This window comes from Micropterus salmoides, unplaced genomic scaffold, assembly GCF_014851395.1.
Source record: "Micropterus salmoides isolate LMB-PRFRI ecotype aquatic unplaced genomic scaffold, ASM1485139v1 Ms_hic_scaffold_6, whole genome shotgun sequence".
NCBI lineage: Eukaryota > Metazoa > Chordata > Actinopteri > Centrarchiformes > Centrarchidae > Micropterus > Micropterus salmoides.
In genome coordinates this window covers 5,825,365-5,849,462 of record NW_024044348.1, presented here as the reverse complement: position 1 = coordinate 5,849,462, position 24,098 = coordinate 5,825,365, and the positions used below count along the sequence as shown (strand labels likewise).

At 37.3% G+C, this 24,098-nt stretch overlaps 2 protein-coding genes across 3 annotated transcripts in view; one reads left to right on the top strand and one right to left on the bottom strand.

The window, feature by feature from the left end:
* LOC119890028 (Golgi apparatus protein 1-like) overlaps positions 1-14,507 on the bottom strand; it is a 33,936-nt gene extending 19,429 nt beyond the window's left edge. The window contains exons 1-4 of one of the 2 annotated variants that reach the window (XM_038701030.1): positions 14,120-14,507; positions 5,265-5,294; positions 2,703-2,789; positions 303-518 (exon numbers count right to left, since the gene is read on the bottom strand). In XM_038701030.1, coding sequence (XP_038556958.1) covers positions 303-518; positions 2,703-2,789; positions 5,265-5,294; positions 14,120-14,470 — 684 coding nt within the window. In that variant the 5' untranslated portion in view covers positions 14,471-14,507. The remainder of the gene's footprint in view (positions 1-302; positions 519-2,702; positions 2,790-5,264; positions 5,295-14,119) is intronic. The other variant, XM_038701029.1, reaches the window with a different exon arrangement.
* Positions 14,508-17,597: 3,090 nt separating this feature from the next.
* Positions 17,598-23,707, top strand: LOC119890359 (troponin I, fast skeletal muscle-like). Its single transcript, XM_038701606.1, has 6 exons — positions 17,598-17,796; positions 17,892-17,928; positions 19,350-19,478; positions 21,394-21,483; positions 21,807-21,983; positions 22,291-23,707. Exons 1-6 carry the CDS (start codon positions 17,789-17,791, stop codon positions 22,375-22,377), a joined length of 528 nt encoding a protein of 175 aa, XP_038557534.1. The 5' UTR covers positions 17,598-17,788; the 3' UTR covers positions 22,378-23,707.
* The last annotated feature ends 391 nt before the right edge of the window (positions 23,708-24,098 follow it).

The window sequence follows — 24,098 nt, the reverse complement described above, 5'->3', positions numbered from 1 at the left end:
ATTAAAGAACCAAAAGTAAAAGTACTCATTATGTAGAATGGCCCATAAATGTGTTCATCACTTTAATGTTGCAGCTGGTAAAGGTGGAGCTAATTGTATTTACTTTATTACTGTTTTACTGCGGAGTAGCATTATCACGTGACTGAAATCATACTGAAGTTACGAGATGGCAAAGTAAAGTACTGTTTCCGAGGTCAAGAACGATCTTTCATGCTAAAATGTTTGACCAAACTCTTGTAAGCCTTCGATTGTATCATCGCTCAGACAGACAGACAGACAGACAGACAGACAGACAGACAGACCTTGTGTCCTACGTTGATGCTGCCGCAGTGCAGGTTGTTGATGTCTTCCTTACATTTGTCCATGAAGCCGCAGATCAGTCTGTAGTCGCTGAAGATGATGCTCGTCATCTTGGTGATGTACTGATTACACTGGTACTCACTGATGTTGCCGCGGTGATCCACCAGGCACGATACGAGGTAGCCTCTGCCTCGCTCCTCCTCATTACACTCCTTTATCTGAAGGTGTGACATGTGACGGGTGATAAATCAAATTAAAATCTAATCATATTTTATTTACAGTGGAAAATCAGCATGCAGCATGACTTTCCAAAAAATACACAGGATCAAATACAAAAGAGTAAAAACATAATACACAGGATCAAATACAGAAGACACAAGATAAAACACAGAAGACACAAGATAAAACACAGAAGATAAATCACATAAGGGTAAAAACAGCAAGAAAATGAATAATAAAGACAAAACAGCTACATTTAACTTCAGATTAAGAGGATATAAAAAAGGTGCACGACCCAAATTCTAGGAGAGGCTGTAGTGACGTGAGAACAAACAGGCTTTTCAGTCTTGATTTAAAGAGGTGATATTTCGCTCATTTTCAGGTTCAAAATCCTATTTATGGGTTGTACCAGAACAGGTTTACATGGTTGCATTTTCAAAAAACACCATATTTTTTGTTATACTGCACATTGCTGCAGCTCCTCTTTTCACCCTGTGTTGAAGGCTTCGTTTTAGCTATGGAGTGATACATCTTTCATCTATATGATCTTTGTTGGGAGTTGCACATGCTCAGTTCCTAGTTAAGGACTACTAGCCAATCAGAAGCAGAGAAGGGCGGGTCAGTGAGAAGCCGGTAAACAGGGCTTTGGTTCAGGGTTAGGGTTACAATTTTGGATTTATTCACACACTTCAAAAACATTTATTGAAAGTTTTATTCTTTTTACATATTTATTTACAGCATTAAATGTTGAAATGTATATTGTAATAGGCTATAAATTAACTTATTGGGAGAAAACTGGTTGCTCTATGTAAAATCAGACATTGGTTAAAAGGAGGACAGACTGTATTTAAATATATTACAAAAACCTACTCAAACAACTTTTCTAAATATAATACAATGTTTGTCTTGGGGATGACTTTAAAAATAATTTTTATTAATGAGATATTAAGTTTAAAGAGACTTTATGTCAAGTGTGTTTGCTTGATTGACAATATTGTGTTAATACTGTAACAAATACTTTATTAAGAGGTGGGACTGCTGCTCCTTCCCATTGAGCAGAGCCAGTTGAGGTTTTTTGGGCATCTAATGGGTGTGATGAGTGCCTCCCTGTGGAGGTATTCTAGGAACTTCCACCCGGAGACAGACCCTAAACAGGCTGTAGGGATTATATTTCCCATCTAGCCTGGGAATCACTTCAGGATAGTTAAAGGACTTGGCTGGGGAGAAGTGGGTATGGACTACTACTAGTCCGCTCCAGAGTATATTTAAGGCTTAAGCCTGCTACCAGTCAACACAGTGACTGAATCGAAGTATAAGTAACACTAACAGAGTACAACACTGTTACTGTAAATACCATAAAATGGTATTCAAATAAAGGCTGAAAATAATAGCTGGGGCATGAACAAATAAAGCCCATGTAATAAATAGCATCGTGGATTTGGAGTTTCTGTTTTCATTGACTAATTCATTGCAATCACTTCTACTCTGCCAGTTTGTGAGTGCTGTTAAGTCGCCATTGAAGTGGTAAACTAAACTATTCCTGTAGATGTTTCAAATTAAAGGCCTTGCAGGAACAAAATTATGCGCCCTTTGAGCCACTGGATTTATTGTGAAACGTGCAAGAAGTGTTGAGTTTAACTGATGGTAGCGCTACACATCAATCGAAAAGGTTAAATGGAAATGACAGGAAATAATTAAAAACAGTATTTCTGTTAAAAAAGACAAACTCAAAGCTGCAAAGTTTATATCAACAGCTACTTAAAACAGTGTTTCAAAAACAGGGAGGTTACCTCCTAAAATATACTTATAGAAAAACTACTAGGCCTATACTTATACAAATAAATTATATAACAGGTGAAAATAGAAATCAGGGCTCTAATCTTGAATAATCTCTGTCTCTATAAAGAGGAGGTAAATAAAGGACCATTTTGAGAAGTATAGTGTAAATACTGTTATTGTGCAGTGTGTAACTACATCAGTACTGTTAGTTATTAAGTCCTGTAGCTAAATCACACTGTTGCTTCTCTACATTCAACTAGGAGTTAACTAATCAATCTTAATTTTGTCGGTAATGTAAATCAGTACTGAACTACCACTGTATTAGTTTTCAATATGACATGTGACAACGCTTCATTTAACTTGACAGGAAACTGAACCCTGAGCCTCCTGCGGTGCAGACTGACCTCGGCGATGGTGCTCTTGCAGACGTCTGTGGCCACCGACTCAAACTTTGGATCTGTGGTCAGATTGAGTTTGTAGTTCCACAGGAGCTGAGGGAGACAGGACCAGAAAAACACATTACATATTCATACATCTATGCAGCAGAGACATCCAGTTTATTTAGAAATGACAAATAAACGTACAGCACTACCCCCCCCCCCCCCCACGACAACAAATCAGATCAGTTCTTGCTGTCAACTATTTACAGTAACACAACACAAACATGTCACTAATGTACAAGAAGCATCTGCCTTAAACTGATCTATATCAGTGGTAGTCATGATTAACACGTTACTCCACAGAGTCAAAATTAGAAAACATCTGCAGAACTACTGCTTCAGTGGAGATACAAACAAAAGGGCAAAGGTTTAAATATCTGTCACTTTACCGCACCTTTCAAGTGCTGCTATTGTTAAAACAGCATCTGAAGTCACATAAAATGTATCACCGAGTACAAACACCTGTTTCTCATTCAAAACAGTGGTGCATTAGAAATTTGGCATCACAGCTGGTCTCTCTGATAAAGAGGAAAATTTATGCTTTTGATGCTCAAGGAGGCAGAATTTAGAATCAATATGATTTAGCCCGTTGCAGATTCTCAAATGTATTTTTTCCAGTCAAACCCTGGTGAAAAGTGGGTTCACCATTACAGCTTAGCCTGAAACATAACTAAAATGATTCAGCCTGCACTACAAACTGAGGGTAAGGAGAAAAATGTGGGCATTTACCAAGTAGAGAAGGTCTATTGAGTTGCATTATGTAAATGATACATTCCTGCTTGACCCATACTAGGGACTAAAAGTCAGTATATCTCAGCCTTGTTCAAATCTGACCACAAGTCCAACAAACTTTATAGAAGAACGCTAACTTACTGCAGTTCCCCTTATTTATTAGCCCAAATCTGCATGGTCAGATGGGCTCTCAGCATCGCAAATACAAACAATAATTTGGGATTTCTTTATAATGGAAAGACATTTCTGAATGTCTCTCTTGTCTTTAGATTCTTTTTTCTCTTCTTAATGCCAGTGTTTTTTCTGCCAGCGAGGCTCCAGCTGCAGCAGCCACAGATAACAGCTACTGACAGTCAGACCGCCCAGAAAATAACACCACAGCAAAACAAGAGGGTTTGTGTGTGTGTGTGTGTGTGTGTGTGTGTGTGTGTGTGTGTGTGTGTGTGTGTTTGTGTGGGAGACATGTTAATTGCACCCAGAGCTTTCCAGTGCTGTAATAAAAGACAGTTCAAGTGGTCCATTAACCTCGTGCTGTTTCATAAACCTGTCTCCCGCTAACTGCTGTGAACTCTGAACACTAAAGGTTTATCATGCAGAAGACACCGAGACGAGCTTTAGGAACCTCTTACTACAAAAAGAGAAGAGAAACTGCAGAATGAATGTTAGAAGGAGGTGAAACTTTAGTTTGTGAAGGTCGTCAGTTTTGTATTGTAGCTGCATTTCCTGTATGGAAGATGGTACGCATCATTATTATTATTATTATACCAAAGTGTAGAAATACTCTGTTACAAGTAAAAAATTAAGCAAATGTACAAAAGTATTGCATCAAAATATTAAAGTACTAAAAGTACTCACCAAGCAGAATAGTTAATTTCAGAACCATATATATTTATTATTGGATTATAATTATTTATGCCTTAATGTGTTCACCACTTTAATATAGCAGCTTGTAAAGGTGGAGATAATTCTAATAAATTGATTCCCCCCTGGGGATCAATTAATTCTTATCTTAGCCTAAAATGATATATCATAACTTCTGTACTGGTTTTATTTTGTATTATTAATCTAAATCTGCAAAGTAACTAGTAACTACAGCTATCAAATAAATAAAGTAATTATTTCCCTTTGAATTGTGGAGGAATAGAAAAATAAAGTTGCAAAACTAGAATACTCAAGTAAAGTACAAGTACCTCAAAATTATAGTTAAATTCTGTACTTGAGTCTACTTAGTTACTACTAGATGCTGATTGTGAGCTGCACAATCACTGTATTGCTTTATTTTAAATTCTAGTCAAGGTCCAAATGTTTCCATGTGTGTCATTCTGCATTAAAGAGAAATATGAGTAATGCAGTACAGAAGACATCTATAATAACGCTGCAGCCTTAAAAAAAACTGTTTAAATATTTTACTCAATACATGAATTATATATATCCTCAATTAAGTTTTGGAACAAATGAAGACAGAATATACTGTACATGTCATATTATTATCTAGAGTTGAAAAATCTAGTGCTACAAGGGGAAATTCAAGGAGAGAATTGGGATGCGAGACGTCATTTATGCCACATACAGTGATAGTTTGTGTACTGCAAAATGTGTGTAAAAAATGTAGATGGATTTCAATTTTAGCCCAATTTCAAGTAAAAAAAAAAAAATCTAGATAATGTTTTTAATAATTCATGCATGAAAGATTAAACAGAACAGATGGCTTGCACCAACATTAAAAACTCTCTCTCGCCTTTGAACGGTCAAATAAAGAAAATATTCAGTGAATGTTTTGGAGGGAACACTTACATGGTTACAGTCAGGAGCAATCTCTGTTTCCTGCAGAAAGACAAAGAAAGAAGTCAAAAGTTGTTTTTCTCAAGGGAATTCAAACATTTATTAACAAACTGACACATGGTAAAAAAAAACATCTGGACTAAACAGTGAAGTTTGATTAGATTCCTCATCAGGAGATGGAAATTCTTGAGATGTGCTGCAGCTTATCTGACAGTTAAACCCCACTTTTACCCACTTCAACATTCAAGAAAAATATACTTATTGGCTTTCTTTCTGAGAGTCAGATGATAGGATTGAGACCAGTCTCATGTCTGTGCGTTAAACAGAGCTGACCAAAGTAAAAAAAAAAAACAACAACAAACATATTGTATCTAGTTTAATCTGTACTCAAACAGAAAAACACTTGTTTGTTGTTTGGGTGCATTAAGTGGTGTAGATATTTCTTGGCACAGAAACCAAAACCTGTTCTCACAAACTTTATCTGGCAAGCTGCGCTACAGTCTGAGCCACAACACAGAAGTCCTGGGTGTGACTTGCCCTTAAACCATACATTTTTACATTTCTGCTTGTGCACAGATTAAACAAATAAAATATAATGGGTTAATAAGTGAGTTTAAGTGGCACCTGGAGGCATATTTTTGAACTTTGGACAGACACCAAACCAGAGGAGGCTAGGCATAGGCTAGGTTAGTTCATTTTTAACTGAAAACACTATCACACACAACACAACCAAACCTGCCTTGTTTACATGTTATCGTCTTGGTAGGCAGCATGTTTTGCTGGCGCAGTAAGGACTGTGCACCTCAGGCAGAACTACGTGTTAGATTTGGAGCGGTTAGCATTCATAGTTTAAACATTACAGAATTAAGAATAAAGTCTGTGCTGAATATAAACTGCATTTTTCAATTGATTTAATTTTTTTAATTTTCAGGTATAAAGTTATTAATTTCTGATGATAGCTCAAAATGTAATTTTAACGTAAACCAAATTTATTTATTGGATTATTTTATGGATATCAGGTACCGATCTTTTAATAAAAAATGTTATATAAAAATTGCACACGAGAATTTTACTTTTTTGTACAATAATTATAAAATCAATTACTTTTTCAGTTCACTAAAAAAATACTTTTCCTTTGGGGACACAATTTGAAATTGGAAAAAAAGGTAATAAATTGCAATATATCGCAATGTGTTTAAAATCGCAATAATATCGAACTGTGACATAAGTATCGTGATAATATCATATCGTGGTTCCCACCCCTAAAAAACAGCCCCTCAAACAAAGAGAGATGGAGGACATTTTTAAACAGGAGAAGAAATCTAAAACATAGTGAAATTCTACCATATGTACTTTTTAAAAATTCATTTTAAATCTCAGAAAAAATCCACATGATACAAGGCCTGTTCTGGGCAAGTTCCTGTATATAAGCAAATACATACTGCATAAAGCAAATGTTTTGCAGAATCAAGCTCTTTGTGAATGTGTGCATGTGACAAAGAAATAGAGACAGAATAAATGCATACACAATCCTGCCTGTTAAGTCAAACCTGTCAGCCTTTGCACAGAGGTTAAATGAGTCTTAATCTTCATGTGTAACTGTGTGAGAAGTCAAACACGGTAAGTGCATTTCCTGGACTATTCCTTTAGTTTGCATAAAAAAGACGAGACCTCGAGAGCGCACAAGGAAAATAATACCACTATCACGTCAAAATGACGACTACAGTGACATTTTCCTCTAAAAGGCAGTAGTCTGATATGAACAAAGCAGCAGACGCTCTTCACAGACTCTCCCACAACATCCTCGACTATCAGAGGAAACACAGTGGGAGAAGCTGTTCTTACGTTTCACTTTGCAGTAAAAAGACACAAACGCACTTCATGTTAACTCTGCTCTGCCTGGGGAACAGAGACAAAAACTGTCTTTAAACCGTAATTTCCACTAAATGTTTCAGAGGCAGAAAAACAAGCGTAAAAAGGGAAACAGACCCTCAGTGGCCTTGTAGATAAAAAAGACCAATTAGTAAGACTATGAGTTATTATTTAACGAAGACTTGATCCATTCACATCAAAGGCTTTTGAACCCAGAGCAGATTAATCAACTAGACTGATGAAACTGAAGTGATAACACAGGCTAACTGTGTCTGAGCAAGGGGAAAGGACAATGTGACAAAACTCTGTTTATATCACAGGAAACCTAATACGATACACTCAAGACCAAAAGTTGGCAGAGTCACACTGACCTCTGTACAATCTGTAAGAACTGAGACTACTCTCCATTAAATTAGATTCCTCATCTGTCGAATTCATACTCCGGAAACAAAGACAAACAGGGGCGGCTGCGGCTCAGAGGGTAGAGCTGTCGTCCACTGTACCGGATCAGTGTCTAATATTTCTGAGGATCTATTGACAGAAATGCAATATAAGATCCATAACTATGTTTTCAGTGGTGTGTAAAGACCTGACATAATGAACCGTTATGTTTTTATTACCTTAGAATGAGACATTTATATCTACATAACCGTGGGCGCCCCCTGCTGTGAAGGTCGCTGTATTTTGTCTCCATGTTTCTACCGTAGCCGACAACGAACAAACTACAGAGCGCGTTTCGTCATCACGGCGTTCTTCTTCTGCTTGTGTAATTACGGTAGTGTAGACGCCCGTCACTACATTGAATACGAACAAAGAAGAAGAAGAAGAAGAGGGACTAATAATAATAGTAATATACAGTCTCCGAGTATTGTTCTGGTTTATTAGAAATAAGAAGAGAAGTGACATTTGGACAAATGAAGGAGCACACAGGTGTTATTTAGCACGAGAGCCGACAGCCAGACGGAGTCAGGACAGACAGCTGACGGCAGAAATCACAGATTTTGTGGATTTTCCCAGATGGAAGGCTATAACGTTAATGTGGGACAGATGTTTTCAAAGCTGTGCTGAAGTGGTCTGTTTTCTGCTGTTTGTCAGACTTTAGCGCTGCAAATGAAAACTGTTGTTTGAGAGCTTTAGCTATTAGCTGGCCATAATCACAGAGAGCCCCGACATGTTTCCCCTGTCAGTGGTGTGAAATATGGATTAATTTCATGGCGCCAACTTATTCTCCAGCCTGTGGTTTGGCTTTGCCGGTTACTTAGCGAGAGAATCAGCTGATCAATCAGCTGATCAGTAACGTTAATTGGCAATAAACCCCTAATGTTAGTTTAGAGCATGGAAGCATCAGCCAGCTAAACTTTTACTGCCCTGGTAGAAAACATTTCTTTTTACTGCTAATGGTGATATATAACAAGACCGTGTGCCTATCAAGTGACCACTAATAAATACTTTCCAAATCTGCATTAAAAAAAACTTACTGGATATTGATTCCCACTCTTATATACACTCTTCCCACTTTTTATATACAGTCTATGTTCCCACTGTGCACACAAATGTGTAATTTGTACTTTCACATGCTACATGTCCATTAAAAACGTTGCACCGTTTTACCACAAGCTGAAATTATGGCTGTCAGTACTACTTTGTATTTCTGTTGTATTTCAAAAAATTAAAATAGACATTTTGGTAATATTTGCAGATTGCTTATCTAATTAATCTAATTATGCCTTTGTAAACTTCATGTATTATGTGGTTTATAATGGACTGTGGTGCAGAAACAGTGAGGCTTACATTGTCCTGGTCAGTGGTCATACTTGATGCACTAGATGTGATAGTGTTTGGGAATTTCTTCATTTACTTTGGTATGTTAGTCCAAAGAAACCTCATCTCTTGACTGGCACTCTCTTTTATCTCATAGATGACATCTTTGTCCTGTCTCAGGCACCGTAGCTATACTGCTCACTAGAACCTACACGCTGAACCTTTAACCGAACAAAAGGTTTATTGATCTGTGAATAAAAGTCATTTAAATGAGTATCTGTAATGTGAAAGAAGTTTTATCCTCTTTTTAGCTGATTTCTTTTGTTGTGTAAATAATAATAATAAATGAATAATTTTTCCGTCTGACTTTCAAAAACTTCTGGAGGCTTAAAGAGTTACAACTGTTTTTAAAAGGAAAAGGCAATGATTAGAAAAAAAAGAGTGAAATATAAACACGATTTTGTGTAGCTGGATGAAAAAAACAAAACAATATTCCTCTATTTTACTAGTTTGGAGGATTAAGTGATCGGACAAATGCATGCCGAGCGCTGAATACGATTTAGCATTAAAATATTATCATTTAGTTTTTATTTGTTGACTTAAATTGTAATACATTTTGTCATTTTCATCAAGGTTATTTTTGATTTAGTTTGAGTCTAGTTTTCATCATGAACAATAGGTTACTATTACTATTTGTAGACGAAATGAACACTGTTTCCTACTCTGATAATTCATCTTGTGAGCAAGGTGTGTGATATTGCGATTAAAAGCCAATATCTGCATGTAGTGAAAGAATCACAGCCAATCACAATGAAAATGTTGGCGACGGAGTACAAAGCTGCTCTCACAGAAAGCAGCCGACTCTGTGAGGCAGACTGAAACTGCTCTGCAGTCCACACAGCATCCTTACACACAGCAAGTGACGGACTGACTCAGTGACCACGACTGAAAATGTCCACAGGACCTGTTTGTGCTGTGGCAAAGTGACTTCCTGTCCAGCAGTTAGTCCGTAACTGCAGTGCTGTTTCTCAGCCGTCTCTCAAGTGTCAGATTTCAGGGCTTAGACCGCCACAAATAAATACTCAAACGCTGTACTGTAACCGCACGCTGCATCACTGCCAGTGCTGCTGATGTCTCTGTGTCTTTATCTGGAGAAAAGGCAGATTTATAAGAGTCATTCACCTCTTCAGGAGCCACAGCTGTTATAGAGTGATGTAATTATCTCAGTAAAGACTCAGGGCTGGTGGTGGAGGAGGAGTGTGTGTGTGGCTGTTGTCAGCATGGTGGGGGTGGGCGGGTGGGGTTGACGTCAATTTGATGTCGGGATCCTGGGTTAAAAATAAACCCTGCAGACCACCATTAGACTAAACATGAATCCTTTGAATATGTTTAATTGCACATTGGTAACACTTTACTTCAACCTCCCACTTTAGCATCTATGATAGACTGTAACCACAGACTGTATAAAAGACAATATAAACATGTAATTAATGGGTTATTACACACTGTAATGTAGCTGTAAGCAGGTATGAGGCCACTTTTAAAGAGTTTATTAATATTTTCAACTATTATAACTTCTCCTGTGAAGACATATTTAATAAAACTGTTTTTCTATATGATCATTCATTATGTGTGTATACAGCAGCCTCCACTTTTTGGTGCTTCACAGGAGGAGCCGATTACAATTACATTAATTAACACTAATTATAGGGTGATATAAACCATTTCTTAAATGTATATAGAAGCAGCAGAATAACTTGCTCAGAAATCTACTTACTACTGTTGAAATTATGAAGACCACTGAATTTTTATCTCTGAAATATTTTATTTTCAAAATCATGTAGCTAAATGTATGAAAATGAATAAATGTGGTTCTTTTTCAGTAGGATCATTTAAAATGGTGCAATTTCCAAAACTTGGTCTTTGTTGTTCTTGGTGTGGTGTGTGATTTAACTATGCGATATATTTTCTTATATATTCAAGTTGATAAAATTCAAGAAATTGTAATTAAGACGAAATCCAAGATTCAAAATTCAAAGCTTGAACAAAGATACTTCTTCCTCTTGTGTTTTAGACGTTTGGATGACGAGACTTACAAAACAAAAAAATTCTTTAAACATTGAATTTTGGTGTCTGAATTTAACTAGTCCCATTTGAGAATCAAAATTAATTTGAGCCACTTGAACACAGTTGGCACCACTTTAAATTCCCTACATGTTTTAGAGAAGGAAATTTAACTCAAACAAATGTAAAATATTCCAGTGCTATAAATGTGTGCAGTTTTGGTTAAATTAGATAATTATGAGACTCAAATTATAACAGCTAGTATTTGCTTCCAAAGATGTTTAACATCGTTGAGGAAACATTTTGTTTTGCTTCACAACATAAATAAAACAAAACAGATGTAATTGTTCTGCGTAGTTGTTTCCTTGTTGGTGCAGATGGATGTGTAATCCAACTCTCACTGTGTGTGTGTGTGTGTGTGTGTGTGTGTGTGTGTGTTTGATTGAGAGAGACAGAACTGGACCGATTAAACTGCGTCAAATCACAACTGTCATCATCATATCGTCTTTCATCGTCTTCGTCCAATAGATCAGAGTCCAAAACTCTGAAGGTGAAGACACATCTGTAACGTTAAACTAAACATCATTGATTATTTGTTGAATTGAGGCCTGCAGCTCACGATACTTTTTAATATGAATCTGCAGAATATTTTCTCAGTGAATCAATCCATCTCAAGTTCCTTAAGCACACAAAACTGCTTGTTTTATTCAACCAACCAAAGATCATGTTTGAGACACTGGAACCAGAGAACGGTTGACTTAAACAATTAGTCCATCGTTAAAAGAGTCAAGTCAATCACAAATCTGCCTCAAGATGCTTTACAGTTTTTACAGCGCACGACACCCTCTGTCCTTAGACCCTCAATTTCAGATAAAAATTTAGGAAATATCAGGACGAGCAAAAGAGGAGGGATCCCTCTTTAAGGATGGACACATATGTAATAATGTTGTGTGTACAGAGCAGGCCAAGATACTAAAAGCACAACATCAGGGTGGCAACATTATAGATTATAGTAAACACACCTTATATGAAGAATATGGACAAGTAACGTTTAACACGGGAGTCAGTTTGATAAACCAAATGATATATCTGTCTGAAAGTCCTGGCTGCACACACTAACTAAACAAGTGGACGACTCAACGCTGCCGATCGTTCGATCACTTAAAGATATAAAATGCCTAAAAACAACTAGACCTAACATGTTATATATTTTGTTGAGTTGTGTACTAACGTTATCCCAAATGTTTCCAACAATGTTCCAACCTAGAGAAATCAAAAGTCATTTTAATCAAGGTAACGGTGCGTTTACTTTAGTATATCCCCCTTATGCATGTGTCACAGTTTTGGTTGTCTGCCAGAAGCTGTCATAAATTAACTCTTTATCAATTTTTAAGCCACATTTTTTACAATACATCTTTTAGATCTTGTTCATTTTTAACTATTTCTTTGAACCAGATGAAGGATTTTATTTATTGCATGTGTGGATCTTAAGTTATGAGAGAAACAAACTGAGCAAACGCAGCGTCCTGTGTCTGCCAAACAGTGTTGGAGAAACACAGATTTTTATTGTGAATCTGGTTTATTCAGGGCTTCTACCAATTTTATTCGCCTGGTCTGTTTGTTTTGGAGAGAAGGAGAGCTCTGCATGTAATTCGGCCCCTGGGAAACTCCCATTAACCCACGCTGCTTCACAAAGTCATCAAATTACCTCTTTTGTTGTTGTTTAGATGTGAGAGACCCCAGAAGCAAAATTACACACTGAGCGTTTAATCGTTTCAGCTTGATCACAGTGATTTATGTGATAAAACCCTCCTCACGTTCACTTCCCAAAATAATAGATAATGGAAACTCACTCTTGTTGAAAATATTTAGTTTACATTTTTTATCACAAAGAAACACAAAAAAAGCAGGAAGAGTCTGTGGTTTTAAGTTCACCCTGAGAGTCACCTGACAGCTGAATGACTGCGCACATGCTGAACTCGGGTTGATAATTACTTCACTGAGGTCGCAGTAAGCAGCTGAACTGTGCAGTGCAGGTGGGAACACCTCAAACCACATCAAAACGTTCCCTTAAGCAGAATAGTTAGCTTTTGAGATGACGTTGCAAGTTGTACAGATGGTGTAGGAGTAGATCTGACTGATTTTAGGCCAACAAAATAATATAATACAATCAAATACCAGAATAAATTATTCAATGTCTGCAATTTGTTTTCATTATACATTAACCTATTTTCAGAAAATAGAAAGCCGGGGCTCAAAGTGGCGTCTTCATATCAGAGCTATTGTTCAACGGTCCAAATCACAAAGACATTTAATTTACAATCAAATAAAACAGAGAAAAGCAGCCAATCATCACAGTAAAAAGGACAATGTTTGGCATTTTTGCTTGAAAAATAACGTTTTAATGACAATTAATCAATAATTATCAAAACGGATTAATTATATCTCCAGCTGATTTTTTAAATCCTGGCAGTGTGGAGTGGACCCTGAAACAGCATTCGGACCATCATGTTAGGAATTAAAATTTACAGACAGTCTAATTGAAAAGTTAATATTAAAATCAAGAAAAATCTAAATACATGTAAATACATGTTTACATGTAAACATGAGAAATTAAAGACTCCTTTAACTGTTTATGTTATTGTTTTTAACATCAGTAACTTTTGTAAACTATATTTTACCTGTTTAAATGTCAAACTCATTACATACTGTGTTTAAATATGCCTGTAATGTTGGTTTTACATCTAATGTCACTCAATTCCAATAAACCATCATTTATTGTAGCTAAAACCAAATTTTGCAGAGTTGCTACAGCTGTCAGATAAATGTTGTGGAATAAAATGGAAATACTCCGAAGTGCATATTACTACATGTGTGAAAGTTACTCTTGCATCATTCATCTCATGTTTTTGTGGTCAAAATATAGACTAATATCTGAGGTATAAGACAGGTAGTGTATGAAATTAGGAGTATAAATAAGAAAATAAATAAATAAATGTGTGTGTGTGGACACACTGACGCAAGTGTAGATGTTCACCTCTCCATCAGCTGTTCACCTCTGCATCAGTGTCATGCTGTCCGCCGGTGGGGACCTAAACCACCGGGGCGACACACCCAGCAGGTGCCCGTCACCTCACGGACCCCCACCAGCCCTGCCGGCGGCCGCTTACCTCTCTGCGGTCCTGCAGGCACTCCAGCACGGCCAGGTTGTTAGTCCAGGTGTGTTTGGGGCAGAAGCGGGTCAGGTCCTCCCGGCAGGCCTCCTCCTCCGACAGCTTCCAAACGGTCGCCCTTCGAGGCTGCGAGGCCCCAGCGGCGGCGGCGGCGGCGGCTGCGGCGGCGGCGGCGGCGGCAGGTGCATCCTTGACCGCGGGATCAGCGACTCTGAGGACGGGCGGGTTGGGCGGCTCGGCCGGGCCGCTGGCAGCCTTCAAGCCGAGGACGGAGCCGGAGCCGCAGAGACACAGTAATGATAACAGCAGCAGCAGCAGCAGCAGCTGAGTGCGACTGTACGCCGCCATCTTCACACCACTGTCGAGCTAGTCCTAATGATACTGCATCACTTCCGGTCTGCAAGTTCACAATAAAAGTATTCATGGGCAGACTAAATATAGCCTGCAACTTCCGGCCATTTAATAAAAAGAATGAACGTCACAATGTAATTTACTATGAAGCGGATCAGCCGTAGTTTCCCGCCTGTGTAATGTGCAACCATTGTTTTTGGGCTTCACATAGGCCTAGTTTTTGTAGTAGCCTGCAGCATAATCCAAAAAAAATGATGAAAATTTAAAAATTAAATAAATATGTTGGATGAAAACCTTAAAAAGCTGAAAATAAGATTAATTTAGATAAGTTACATGAACCTGAAAATAGAAATGTAACATTTGACACAAGTGTGACACCTAGAACTTTCTTTGCCTGTAGGAGGCAACATTACCTCTACAAACTGCTGCTATAATAAGGTGCGTTTGACTCATAGGTTTGACTTCGTGCGGCTTTTCGCAGCACCCGGCTTAATGTGATGCATGCTGGTTAGAAATTTTCTCTGACTTTCGTGGTACAGCAAAACATCACTATGTTGCATGACATTAAAACCTGGCAGGAGCAAAGCGGCTGCTTTTCTCTGGCTGCACCAAGTTGAAACTCCTTTTGCCGGCAGCTCACGTATGACTATCAAGACTATTAAGTCACCTGTTACTTTCCTTTCCAGTAGGTGGTGCAGATTGTCAGGTGTAGAACAGGTCGGTCGATGAAACAGCTCCACCTTGTAGTGACTCTGTAACCTGCTAAACATGAGCGATTGAGTTGTGAGTGATTTACTAGAGAGGAAGAAAGACAAATGGAGTTAACAGACCCTACAATCAAGGCCGTCAATTTTTGCTGTTAAGTGGTGGGGACATAAGGGCTCAGATTAGGCGCGTGATGATACACTTGGGTCACGAGACGATGTACAAGAACAAGACGAGAAGATTTTTAACACTATTTTTAAAGAAATAGGAAATGCTGAAATAGGTGAGTGGGGGTCAGGAGGTCCTCCCCCAGAAAATTGGAGCACTAAACACTTAATTTCCTGCATTCTGGAGACATTTTCTGCTCTAATTTATGGTGGAAATGTCTTTATTTATATGAAGGGAAACAAAAACACAATAACAGATATAATTACAGAATAAAATGCAGCAAACAGCTGCTTGTTTTTTTTTAGCTTAAGTTACTTTTTTTTTTGGACAATCTGTTTCTTCTATATTTAAAATGCACTGCATGTTTTCTTTTTGTGCAGCTAAATCACATTTCTTAATGTAAAATAGACCCACGTTTTAATTTTGGTTAAGCATTCATTTAGTTTATTTTTTTATGTTCAAATGTGAAATGTGAAATTTGTTGTACAAGCAGAGACAACTAGATGCTATAAGAGAAAACTATACAGGAAGAGCATTCGTGTGTGTGTGTGCATATATCTCCCTTCACTCCCAGGGTGTTTGAGCAGCTGAATACAATGGGAACCAGTAAGAGCAATAAATCCTCCCTGTTTAGAGCTGACAGCTGCTGGAAGGCTTTTTCTGGTTCACCACCGCCAACCCATCCGTCCTGCTCTCAGAGTTAGTTACAACCTTTATTTTGAAGGTATTTCATGTTGGGCTTTTTTCTTTTTACCTTTATTCTGACACTTCTCTCATTAAGCTGCATTTGTATTTAGATAGTTGTTTTTTTTGCGAATGAGAATCTATTTGAGTCAGTTAAGGTTAACATCAACAATTTCCACAGTTTTGAAAAGCCAGTTCTTTGTTATATTATATTGCTGGCTGTGGCATAAGTTACAGCATCTTTTGACTTACAACCAAATCAAAAATCAAATCAAAAAATCAAAAAGTCAGATCTGGAGATTTCAGTTTGTAAATAATATCTTTTAATGTATTTTATCTTAATTTTATCATTGTATCAAATGAAGCTTACATCTAAATGTGATATTTATATTTTTATATTGTTTTATTTTTTAGTAAGTCTCAAAACTCTTATTACTTTGTCATATTTCTGTTCCAACACACTTTTTGCTATTTGACTTTGATGCTTATGTGAGTCACTATCAAGCAAGATTTTACAGCTATGAATGAATCTCTGGTGAGTTCCCTTCACTGTCTGTGAAATAGCAGGAATGAAAGAAACACACAGGCGGATGAGCAGTCAGCTGTTACAGACTACAGCTGAGCTGAGTCAGAGCAAACCAAAGACAGCAGCAGAATCCCTCCACAGTTTAGGAAACTGAGCTTTCATTGTATTTAGAAGATCATGTGTTGGCTGGTTTTAGGTTCTCTTCAAACATCACAGATAGTTCTTTATTAATATCAGGCTTTATCTCCTGATAGCTGAGTTGTGTTTTTAACTTCACATTCAGTGATGAATTACCTTCCTCTCTTAAAATCAGAACACAGTGTGATAGCAATTTACAGTTTCCTTAAGGTTTTACTTTTACACAAAAAAAGACAAAAACCAATGCTTAGTGCATCACACCCAGGACATCCTTGTAAAAGAGATTAAAAATCTCAATGGATTTCTTTCCTGGTAAAATAAAGGTAAAATAAAAAATAAATAAATAGTGTATTTCTAAATACTTTCTGTCGATCACTCAGCTCAAAGCCCGCTGGTTCCTACCGAAGAAGTAGTTATTTAAAAACAGCTCACAAACTGTGTAGTTTCAAAACTGCTCGCTGTACTTTTATAATCAAACAAACAGGAGGAACTTGTGCATTTGTTGGGGACTATTTTCAGCGGTGGATTAATTCACATTTGGTGCTCTAGTGAGTGTTTGGGGCAGCAGGATGGTACAGGGAGTCAGAAAAAAAACTACAGTGTGTGTTTGTGGTGATGAAGGAACATGTCACTCAGTGCAGCACTGAGGCTCATTTATGTGTTTTAATAGTTTTAGGACAACAATGGAGCTCTGTGGCACAGAGGAAGAAGATATATCAGGCTTTGACACACACAATATTTCATTGTTGTTTTTGGTCTTTTTGTGAGATTCGTTGACAATGAGACAAATCTAGAATATTGCCAACCCGATCCTTTAACCAAGCTAGTTTGAACTATATCTGAGTCCTAGTCTTGGTCCTATATTGTCTAAAAATGCTGCCAGAAGAAAATTCCTGAAGCGTTTGTTCGAGGCTCAGCTGCCGCCATCAGCATCTCTGTCTGGAATTCAACCAGCAGCTTCTGAGGACATCTGCTACTGTTCCATCACACACACACACACACACACACGCTGAACCAACACCTATAAACAGACCAGAAAGCTGTGGTATTCCCATTTATCTCTCTTCTGCAGGCAGGAATCAGCGGCAGTCAGGATGGCAGAGTAAGTCCTCATCTGAACTGAGGAGACTTTCTGAATCTACAAAACTCTCTGAATCACTCTTAATCATTTTACTTCTTCCTGTATTTTTTCTAAAGGAAGAAGATGTCGTCGTGCCGGAGGAATCAGCTGAAGGTAGAGTAAGATGGTGTTGTTGAAGGCCTGAAGTGTTTTTCCTTTTCAGATTTGTGTTTAAAAACAGAACATTTATGTCATAAATTCACTTATTCGCTTACTGTACCTGCAGTAAAAGCAGTTTACTTTACTTAGCTAGTATTTTATGGGAAAATATGAAAACAATGTAGTATAACAGCAAGATACTTGATATAAAATGATACAAACAAGAAGTTTACAGATGTTGTTTTGCACACACGGTAGATTTAAGTTTTTAGAAGGAGCGTATTGCCGGGCAGCTGTCACTGTTAAAAGAACTGAACAACAATCAACAGGATCCATGAGGCAGAAACTGGAGTAATGAAATTCATGAAACTGTAATTTTTAGTCCAACAAATAAATAAATCATGTGATTAATTTTGGACCTACAAACACACTTTATGGGGATGTTGGTCAGTTGGTTCCCAATCTTTTCTGCCTTGTAACCCCTTAAAACAAAGCAATACACTCACAGCTGCATGTATGTGGGTTATGTGTGGCAACCAAGAAGTGATTTATTTATTCTTTTTTCCTGTTTCATTTAAATAATATTCAGAGAATTGTAAGGGTAAGATCATCAAGTAATTCACAAGATATTTATTTATTCATGATTATTTCTATTACTTTTTGGTAGATATTCATTTACCAAGACTCCTGATGTGTTTTATTTGACATATTCCCCTATGAATATGAGAAATCTACTTGGATGACCCCCTTAAAGTTTGCTAATAATAATAATCATGCTTCCATTTTTGACATTTATGAAGCAAAAAACATCCAAACGTTTCCTGATTCCAGCTTTTTCAACATGAGCATTTGCTGCTTTTCTCTGTTTTGTATTATTCAGGAAACTGTGATGGAATGCTTCATTATCTTCTGACATTTAATAAACTAAACAATTAATAATAATAATTATTATTAGTTGTAGTCCTGTACTGTTTATTTCAGACTTACTTGTTGCAAGACTTCCATGAAATTAGCTGAGCACATAAATATTTGTAGTCCTTTAACTGGTGAGGGAAGTATCAGAATTTATTTTATTCTTTTTAAATGAGTTTTATGTTATTTCTCTGATGAAGGCTGTTCTCTAAAGATCATTTTTACAGGATCATTTTTACAGGAAGCCAACACATTCACAGGAAGTAAAATCAGAAAAAAATATAATTGCACTAAAAGAAATAGACTATTTTCTTAAACCTCCCCATGTTGGGGTGTAATGACTGTTTTAGCCTCTCTGAGATTCAGCATATTTCTGTTCTGTGACTACACATACATACAAACAGTAGAAGTGGGGTATTTACGCCTGTCACAATACTAAACTCTGAATATCATAGCAAACACATTAACACTTGATGAAGCCTTCACCTCGTCGTGGTCATGCTCTCTCTTCCTCTTCCTCTCAGAGCTTGCTGCTGCACATTGGTGCGGGGATGCTGGAGGAGGAGGTGCGGATGGCCGAGGAGGAGAAGATGAAGTACATGGAGGAGAGCTGCCCCACCCTCTCTGTCCCAGGCTCCATGCAGGAGCTCCAGGTAATCCTGCACTACCTCCTGGACACTGGGTGGAGGCCAGAAACACAAACCACAAAAACATGGCTGATGTTAGTCTCGACAGGTTTACAGAACTGATATCCACCATCTGTTCATATTCTAAGCTGAATGTTTTTGGCAAGTAGTTCATTACAATGGTGCTCGACTCTGGTGCCCCAGTGGGAAAACAAAAATCCTATGGGAGTTCTTAAACACAAATGTTGTTACACTCTACTTTTGTTAAGATAAAGTGGTGTTTTAATTTGGAACCACAGACCAGTAAAATCCACTGGAGACACTTTTCAATTATTAGCCTACAGTATGAACAGTGCAATTATTTCTCCTTAATCGCTTCTCTATACTACTTCATCTAGGGAGTTACCATTGCCTCTTGTGCAAATAAATATAGTTTTTCGATTGCTTAAACACATTTCTTGAAATTATGCCTCTTTTTCACAAAACACTAAACACAAAACCACAACTTCTCAACCAATTCCCCAAACATCATATTTTCAGGTCAAAATGAAGCTCTCCACTCAAAACCATTCAATCTTGCTGAAAAACCAAACTTTGCCCTCAGACATAACACACAAGCCCTCAAAAAACACACACAGTCTTACACACTGGTGAGATGAATTCAAAACAATACTACAAAAACGGGTTGTAATGTTGCTTGTGGTTCTCCCCCTCAAAAACTTTTGCACATGATGAACACAACAAAAGAAATTACAAATGTAAACATTTGCACATATTTTACTTCTTAGTGTACTCTTACTCCTCTCCATACTGCTCTTCTTCCTTCTCCTCCTCCTCCTCCTCCTCCTCTCTGGTGTCCTACACCTCTTCCTTCAGATTTCTCTGGATCCATTGTTCCAAAACTGAATGAACTGACTCTGGCCCTTTTATCTATCTATTGAAGGTTCTGATTGGTGTGTTATCAATTATGACTCTTTGTGTTTCCACCTGGATAGCTGTGTGCTAATTGAGCTCAACCTGTGCTGACTTGAGTGAACAATATTGAATGTTAGTCTTTTCTCAGTGACCACATGGTGTAGGCAATGAGAAATGAAGGGATTTGTGTGTAGAGTTTAGAGAAATGGGTGTAGCTTTTTGAAAAATGAAATGAAGTTATGGTTTTGAAATTTCCTCTTTATATTGTTTAAGCAATTGAGAAAAACTGTAATAAATTATAAATATAATTGCGATTGAAGTTGTATTCAATAAATATCTTTATTAACAAAGGATAAAATGACTTCATGCTGTTCTCCTGAGCTCTGCAGAGCTTTTTAGCATCTTGCAGCTAATTTCTTTGGTTTAACAAATCAACTGATCCCTCAATATTTCTGAATATGATTTTGATTCTCATTACGTCCCACTATTACGTGTTTTTTGTTAGGCTGCAACCTATAGTGACAGAAGAAGTCAGGTGATGTAGTATGAAGAGCGACGTTTGTGGGTGAATGGGTCAAGTAAACTCAGGACTTTCCCACATGAGACCAAGGTTCAAGTGAGAGCCGCTAGGTGAAAGAAAGTCAAAGTTTACATATTCATGTATTTAAGATAAATAACACTTTGTAAGTTACGACACACAACAACATTTCCCTCAGAAATTTGTGGAGGCCAAGCTAAAAGGAGAGTGAATATTGGACTTCATCATTCATCAGGAGCATTACTCCAAACTAATAATTATGTTGTTCCATATTTGCTTGATGGATAAATAAGGAAGTATTTGCAAACATCCAAAACTTAGTAATAATATGTCAATGTTGAAATTGTAGCTTGTTCTTCTGCTGTATTTCAAAAGCCACCTATGTCCTGGAATGAATCGCCTGCTCAGGATGTTAGTATATGTGTGAGAGTAGTTTGTATTGAAGACTCATCCTTCACTTCCCTCTTTTCATATCTATCACTACATCAGGAGCTGTGCCGGAAAATTCACAAGGAGATTGATTTCGTGGACGAAGAGCGATACGACATGGAGATCAAAGTGAAAAAGTCCAATAAGGAGGTATGTTGACTAAAGTTTACACCAGTGTCATTCAATTTCTATACATTCTTGGCAGTCAGATGCTTTTTCTGTCTATTTTAATGCAGGTTTGAACTCCCACTGAATTCAGTAATCAATTTAAAACAGCTCAGAGACAAACTGACTAACAGTTACACCATGTTTTATTCACATTAACAGGGCTGTTTATAGTAGCCAACACTACAAAGTTTCACAAGGCTAAACTACACTTAATTTGCATTTTGAAGACAACCCATGCCATTTAAGCAGACCACATGTTTTTAGATAAACGCACAGATGGTATGAGTAACTGTCTTCTCTGTCAGATCGACGACCTGAAATTGATGATCCAGAATCTGAAGGGGAAGTTCCATAAGCCGGCCCTAAAGAAGGTTCGGATGTCGGCCGACGCCATGCTCGCCGCTCTGCTGGGCTCCAAACATAAAGTGTCTATGGACCTGAGAGCCAACCTGAAACAGGTCAAGAAGGAGGTCAAAGAGGAGGTGGGTGCTTCAGATTTTACATTGGACACTGAAGGACAATTACAGCACGATTACATTTTATTTTGGTTTAATTGTTTCCTCTTCCTCCTCTGATTTCTATGGTTTCATCTCTGAAGTCAAACTTTAGCTCAGTTAGCATTAAAATACACAACAGAGAGCATTTCAGATTATAAAACAAGGGAATAAAGCAACTGAACAGACTGAACCGTTATGATTCCACATGCAGAAAATATTAAGAGGGTCTCAACCATTTATTGTTAGTAATTTTAATCTGTCTGCTGCTTTCCTTCGCGTGTGTTTCTCTCAGGAGAAGCAAACAAGCGACTGGAGGAAGAACATCGAAGACAAGGCCGGGATGGGCGGCAGGAAGAAGATGTTTGAGACAGAAGCTTAAACACCAGTGTCTTGCTCTGCTGTTCAAGGATTCAAGTGTTTATTGTCAGATGTTCAAGTTTCCATGTACACTGAAATTCTTACTTTGCTGTCCACATCAAATGCATACAGTAAAAATAAAATAAATGGATAAATAACATACAATAAATACAAATATAAAATGAGCTGAGAAAATATAAAAAAAATGTAAAAAAAAAAAGTAAACATCAGATGTAAAAAAAAGTAATAACAAATATATACACTTCATCGCTGCGCAGACAGACGAATTATAAACAGTGTACAACTGATGAATTAAATACATGATAACTTATATACATGTGGAAATTGTGCATGGAGAAATGTGCAGATGAACATGGGCATGGTAGAGTTTAGAGATGGGTGTGATTATGTAATCCACACGCCACACTGCTGTTTACAGGAATGATTCATTTCTGTGTATTATGTGAGTCCGTGGTGTTGGATGTTTGTATAAATGATAGAATATATAAATCATGCGGCGTTTTTGTGTGATTCATGGTGATAATTTGATAAATCATGAAATAAGTGTGTAGATCAATATTCACACATTTCAGGACTAAGGGTAGCACTATGACGAGTAAAATCTTGCAATTAAAAGAACAAAAATGAAATAAAACAAAATCCAATACAATAAAGTTAAAAAGAATTAAATAAACAAATAAAACATATTAAACATATTACAAGTGTAACAATAAGACTGAGGCCATTAACAACAGGCTTTTAAAAATATTTTTTCAGAAGTGATTTATATACATACATTTATTATCATAATTCATTTGCTTAAGTAATTACTTTTGTTCCTTTGCTGTCAGACAAACAGTGGTAACACTGATGTGGTATATTTTGTGTTAGGGTGCTGTTTAAGATTTGTGGGTCATTTTTTATTCTTGACAGTCATGTTGGATTATCAATTTTAAAATAGGTCCTGCTTGATTAGCCAATCCTGAGGCCCTGTCTTCAGCTCTGTATCAGACCTTCATTATTTCTTCCAAATTACCAAAAAGAAAAGTCACATTTCACTCAGAGAGAGGAAGCAACAAGGGGGGTTAACAGGAGACCAGAAGCTCATTATTCCCTTAGTGCCCTCGCAAGTTATTTTCAGCCAGCTTAATAGGACGAGAAAAACAACTTAAAATTCAGAACAGCAGAAAATGCTTTTAATTGCACAAACAAACAAAAACCCAGTTCATATTGAGAGGTCCTGCACTAATTTGTGTGTACTTGTCTTTGATATAAAAAGGTGAATAAATGTCGTTACTCCTTAATTAAATCACACTCATTATAGCAGACCTTCTCCACGGAGACATTTTTTATGGGAGAGTGTAAGATTACTTGAGAAATAAATATAATTCTCACACTGAATTGACTGAGTTCACTTCATTCCCAATCATATGCATAACATTTGACAAATACTTTCATTCGTTAAGATGATATTTCAACAAAATAATCTTGAAAGATGATCAGATTCTCAGAGACGTAGCTGCTTGTCTTTCCTCCAGGGGAACAGAGCAACTTTTAGAGCAATGCTGCTGGGCAATGTTGCCGTCAATGGTAACAAGTAAAGATTACTACAGTAACCTCCCTCCCTCGCCGCCCTGCAACCTTCCCTACTGCTATCTGTTCAAAACATAGTCGGACTTGCCACCAGCAAGAATGCCCAGCCACATTGCTCAAAAAGTTGCCCCTTGTATCATCAGCTTAATT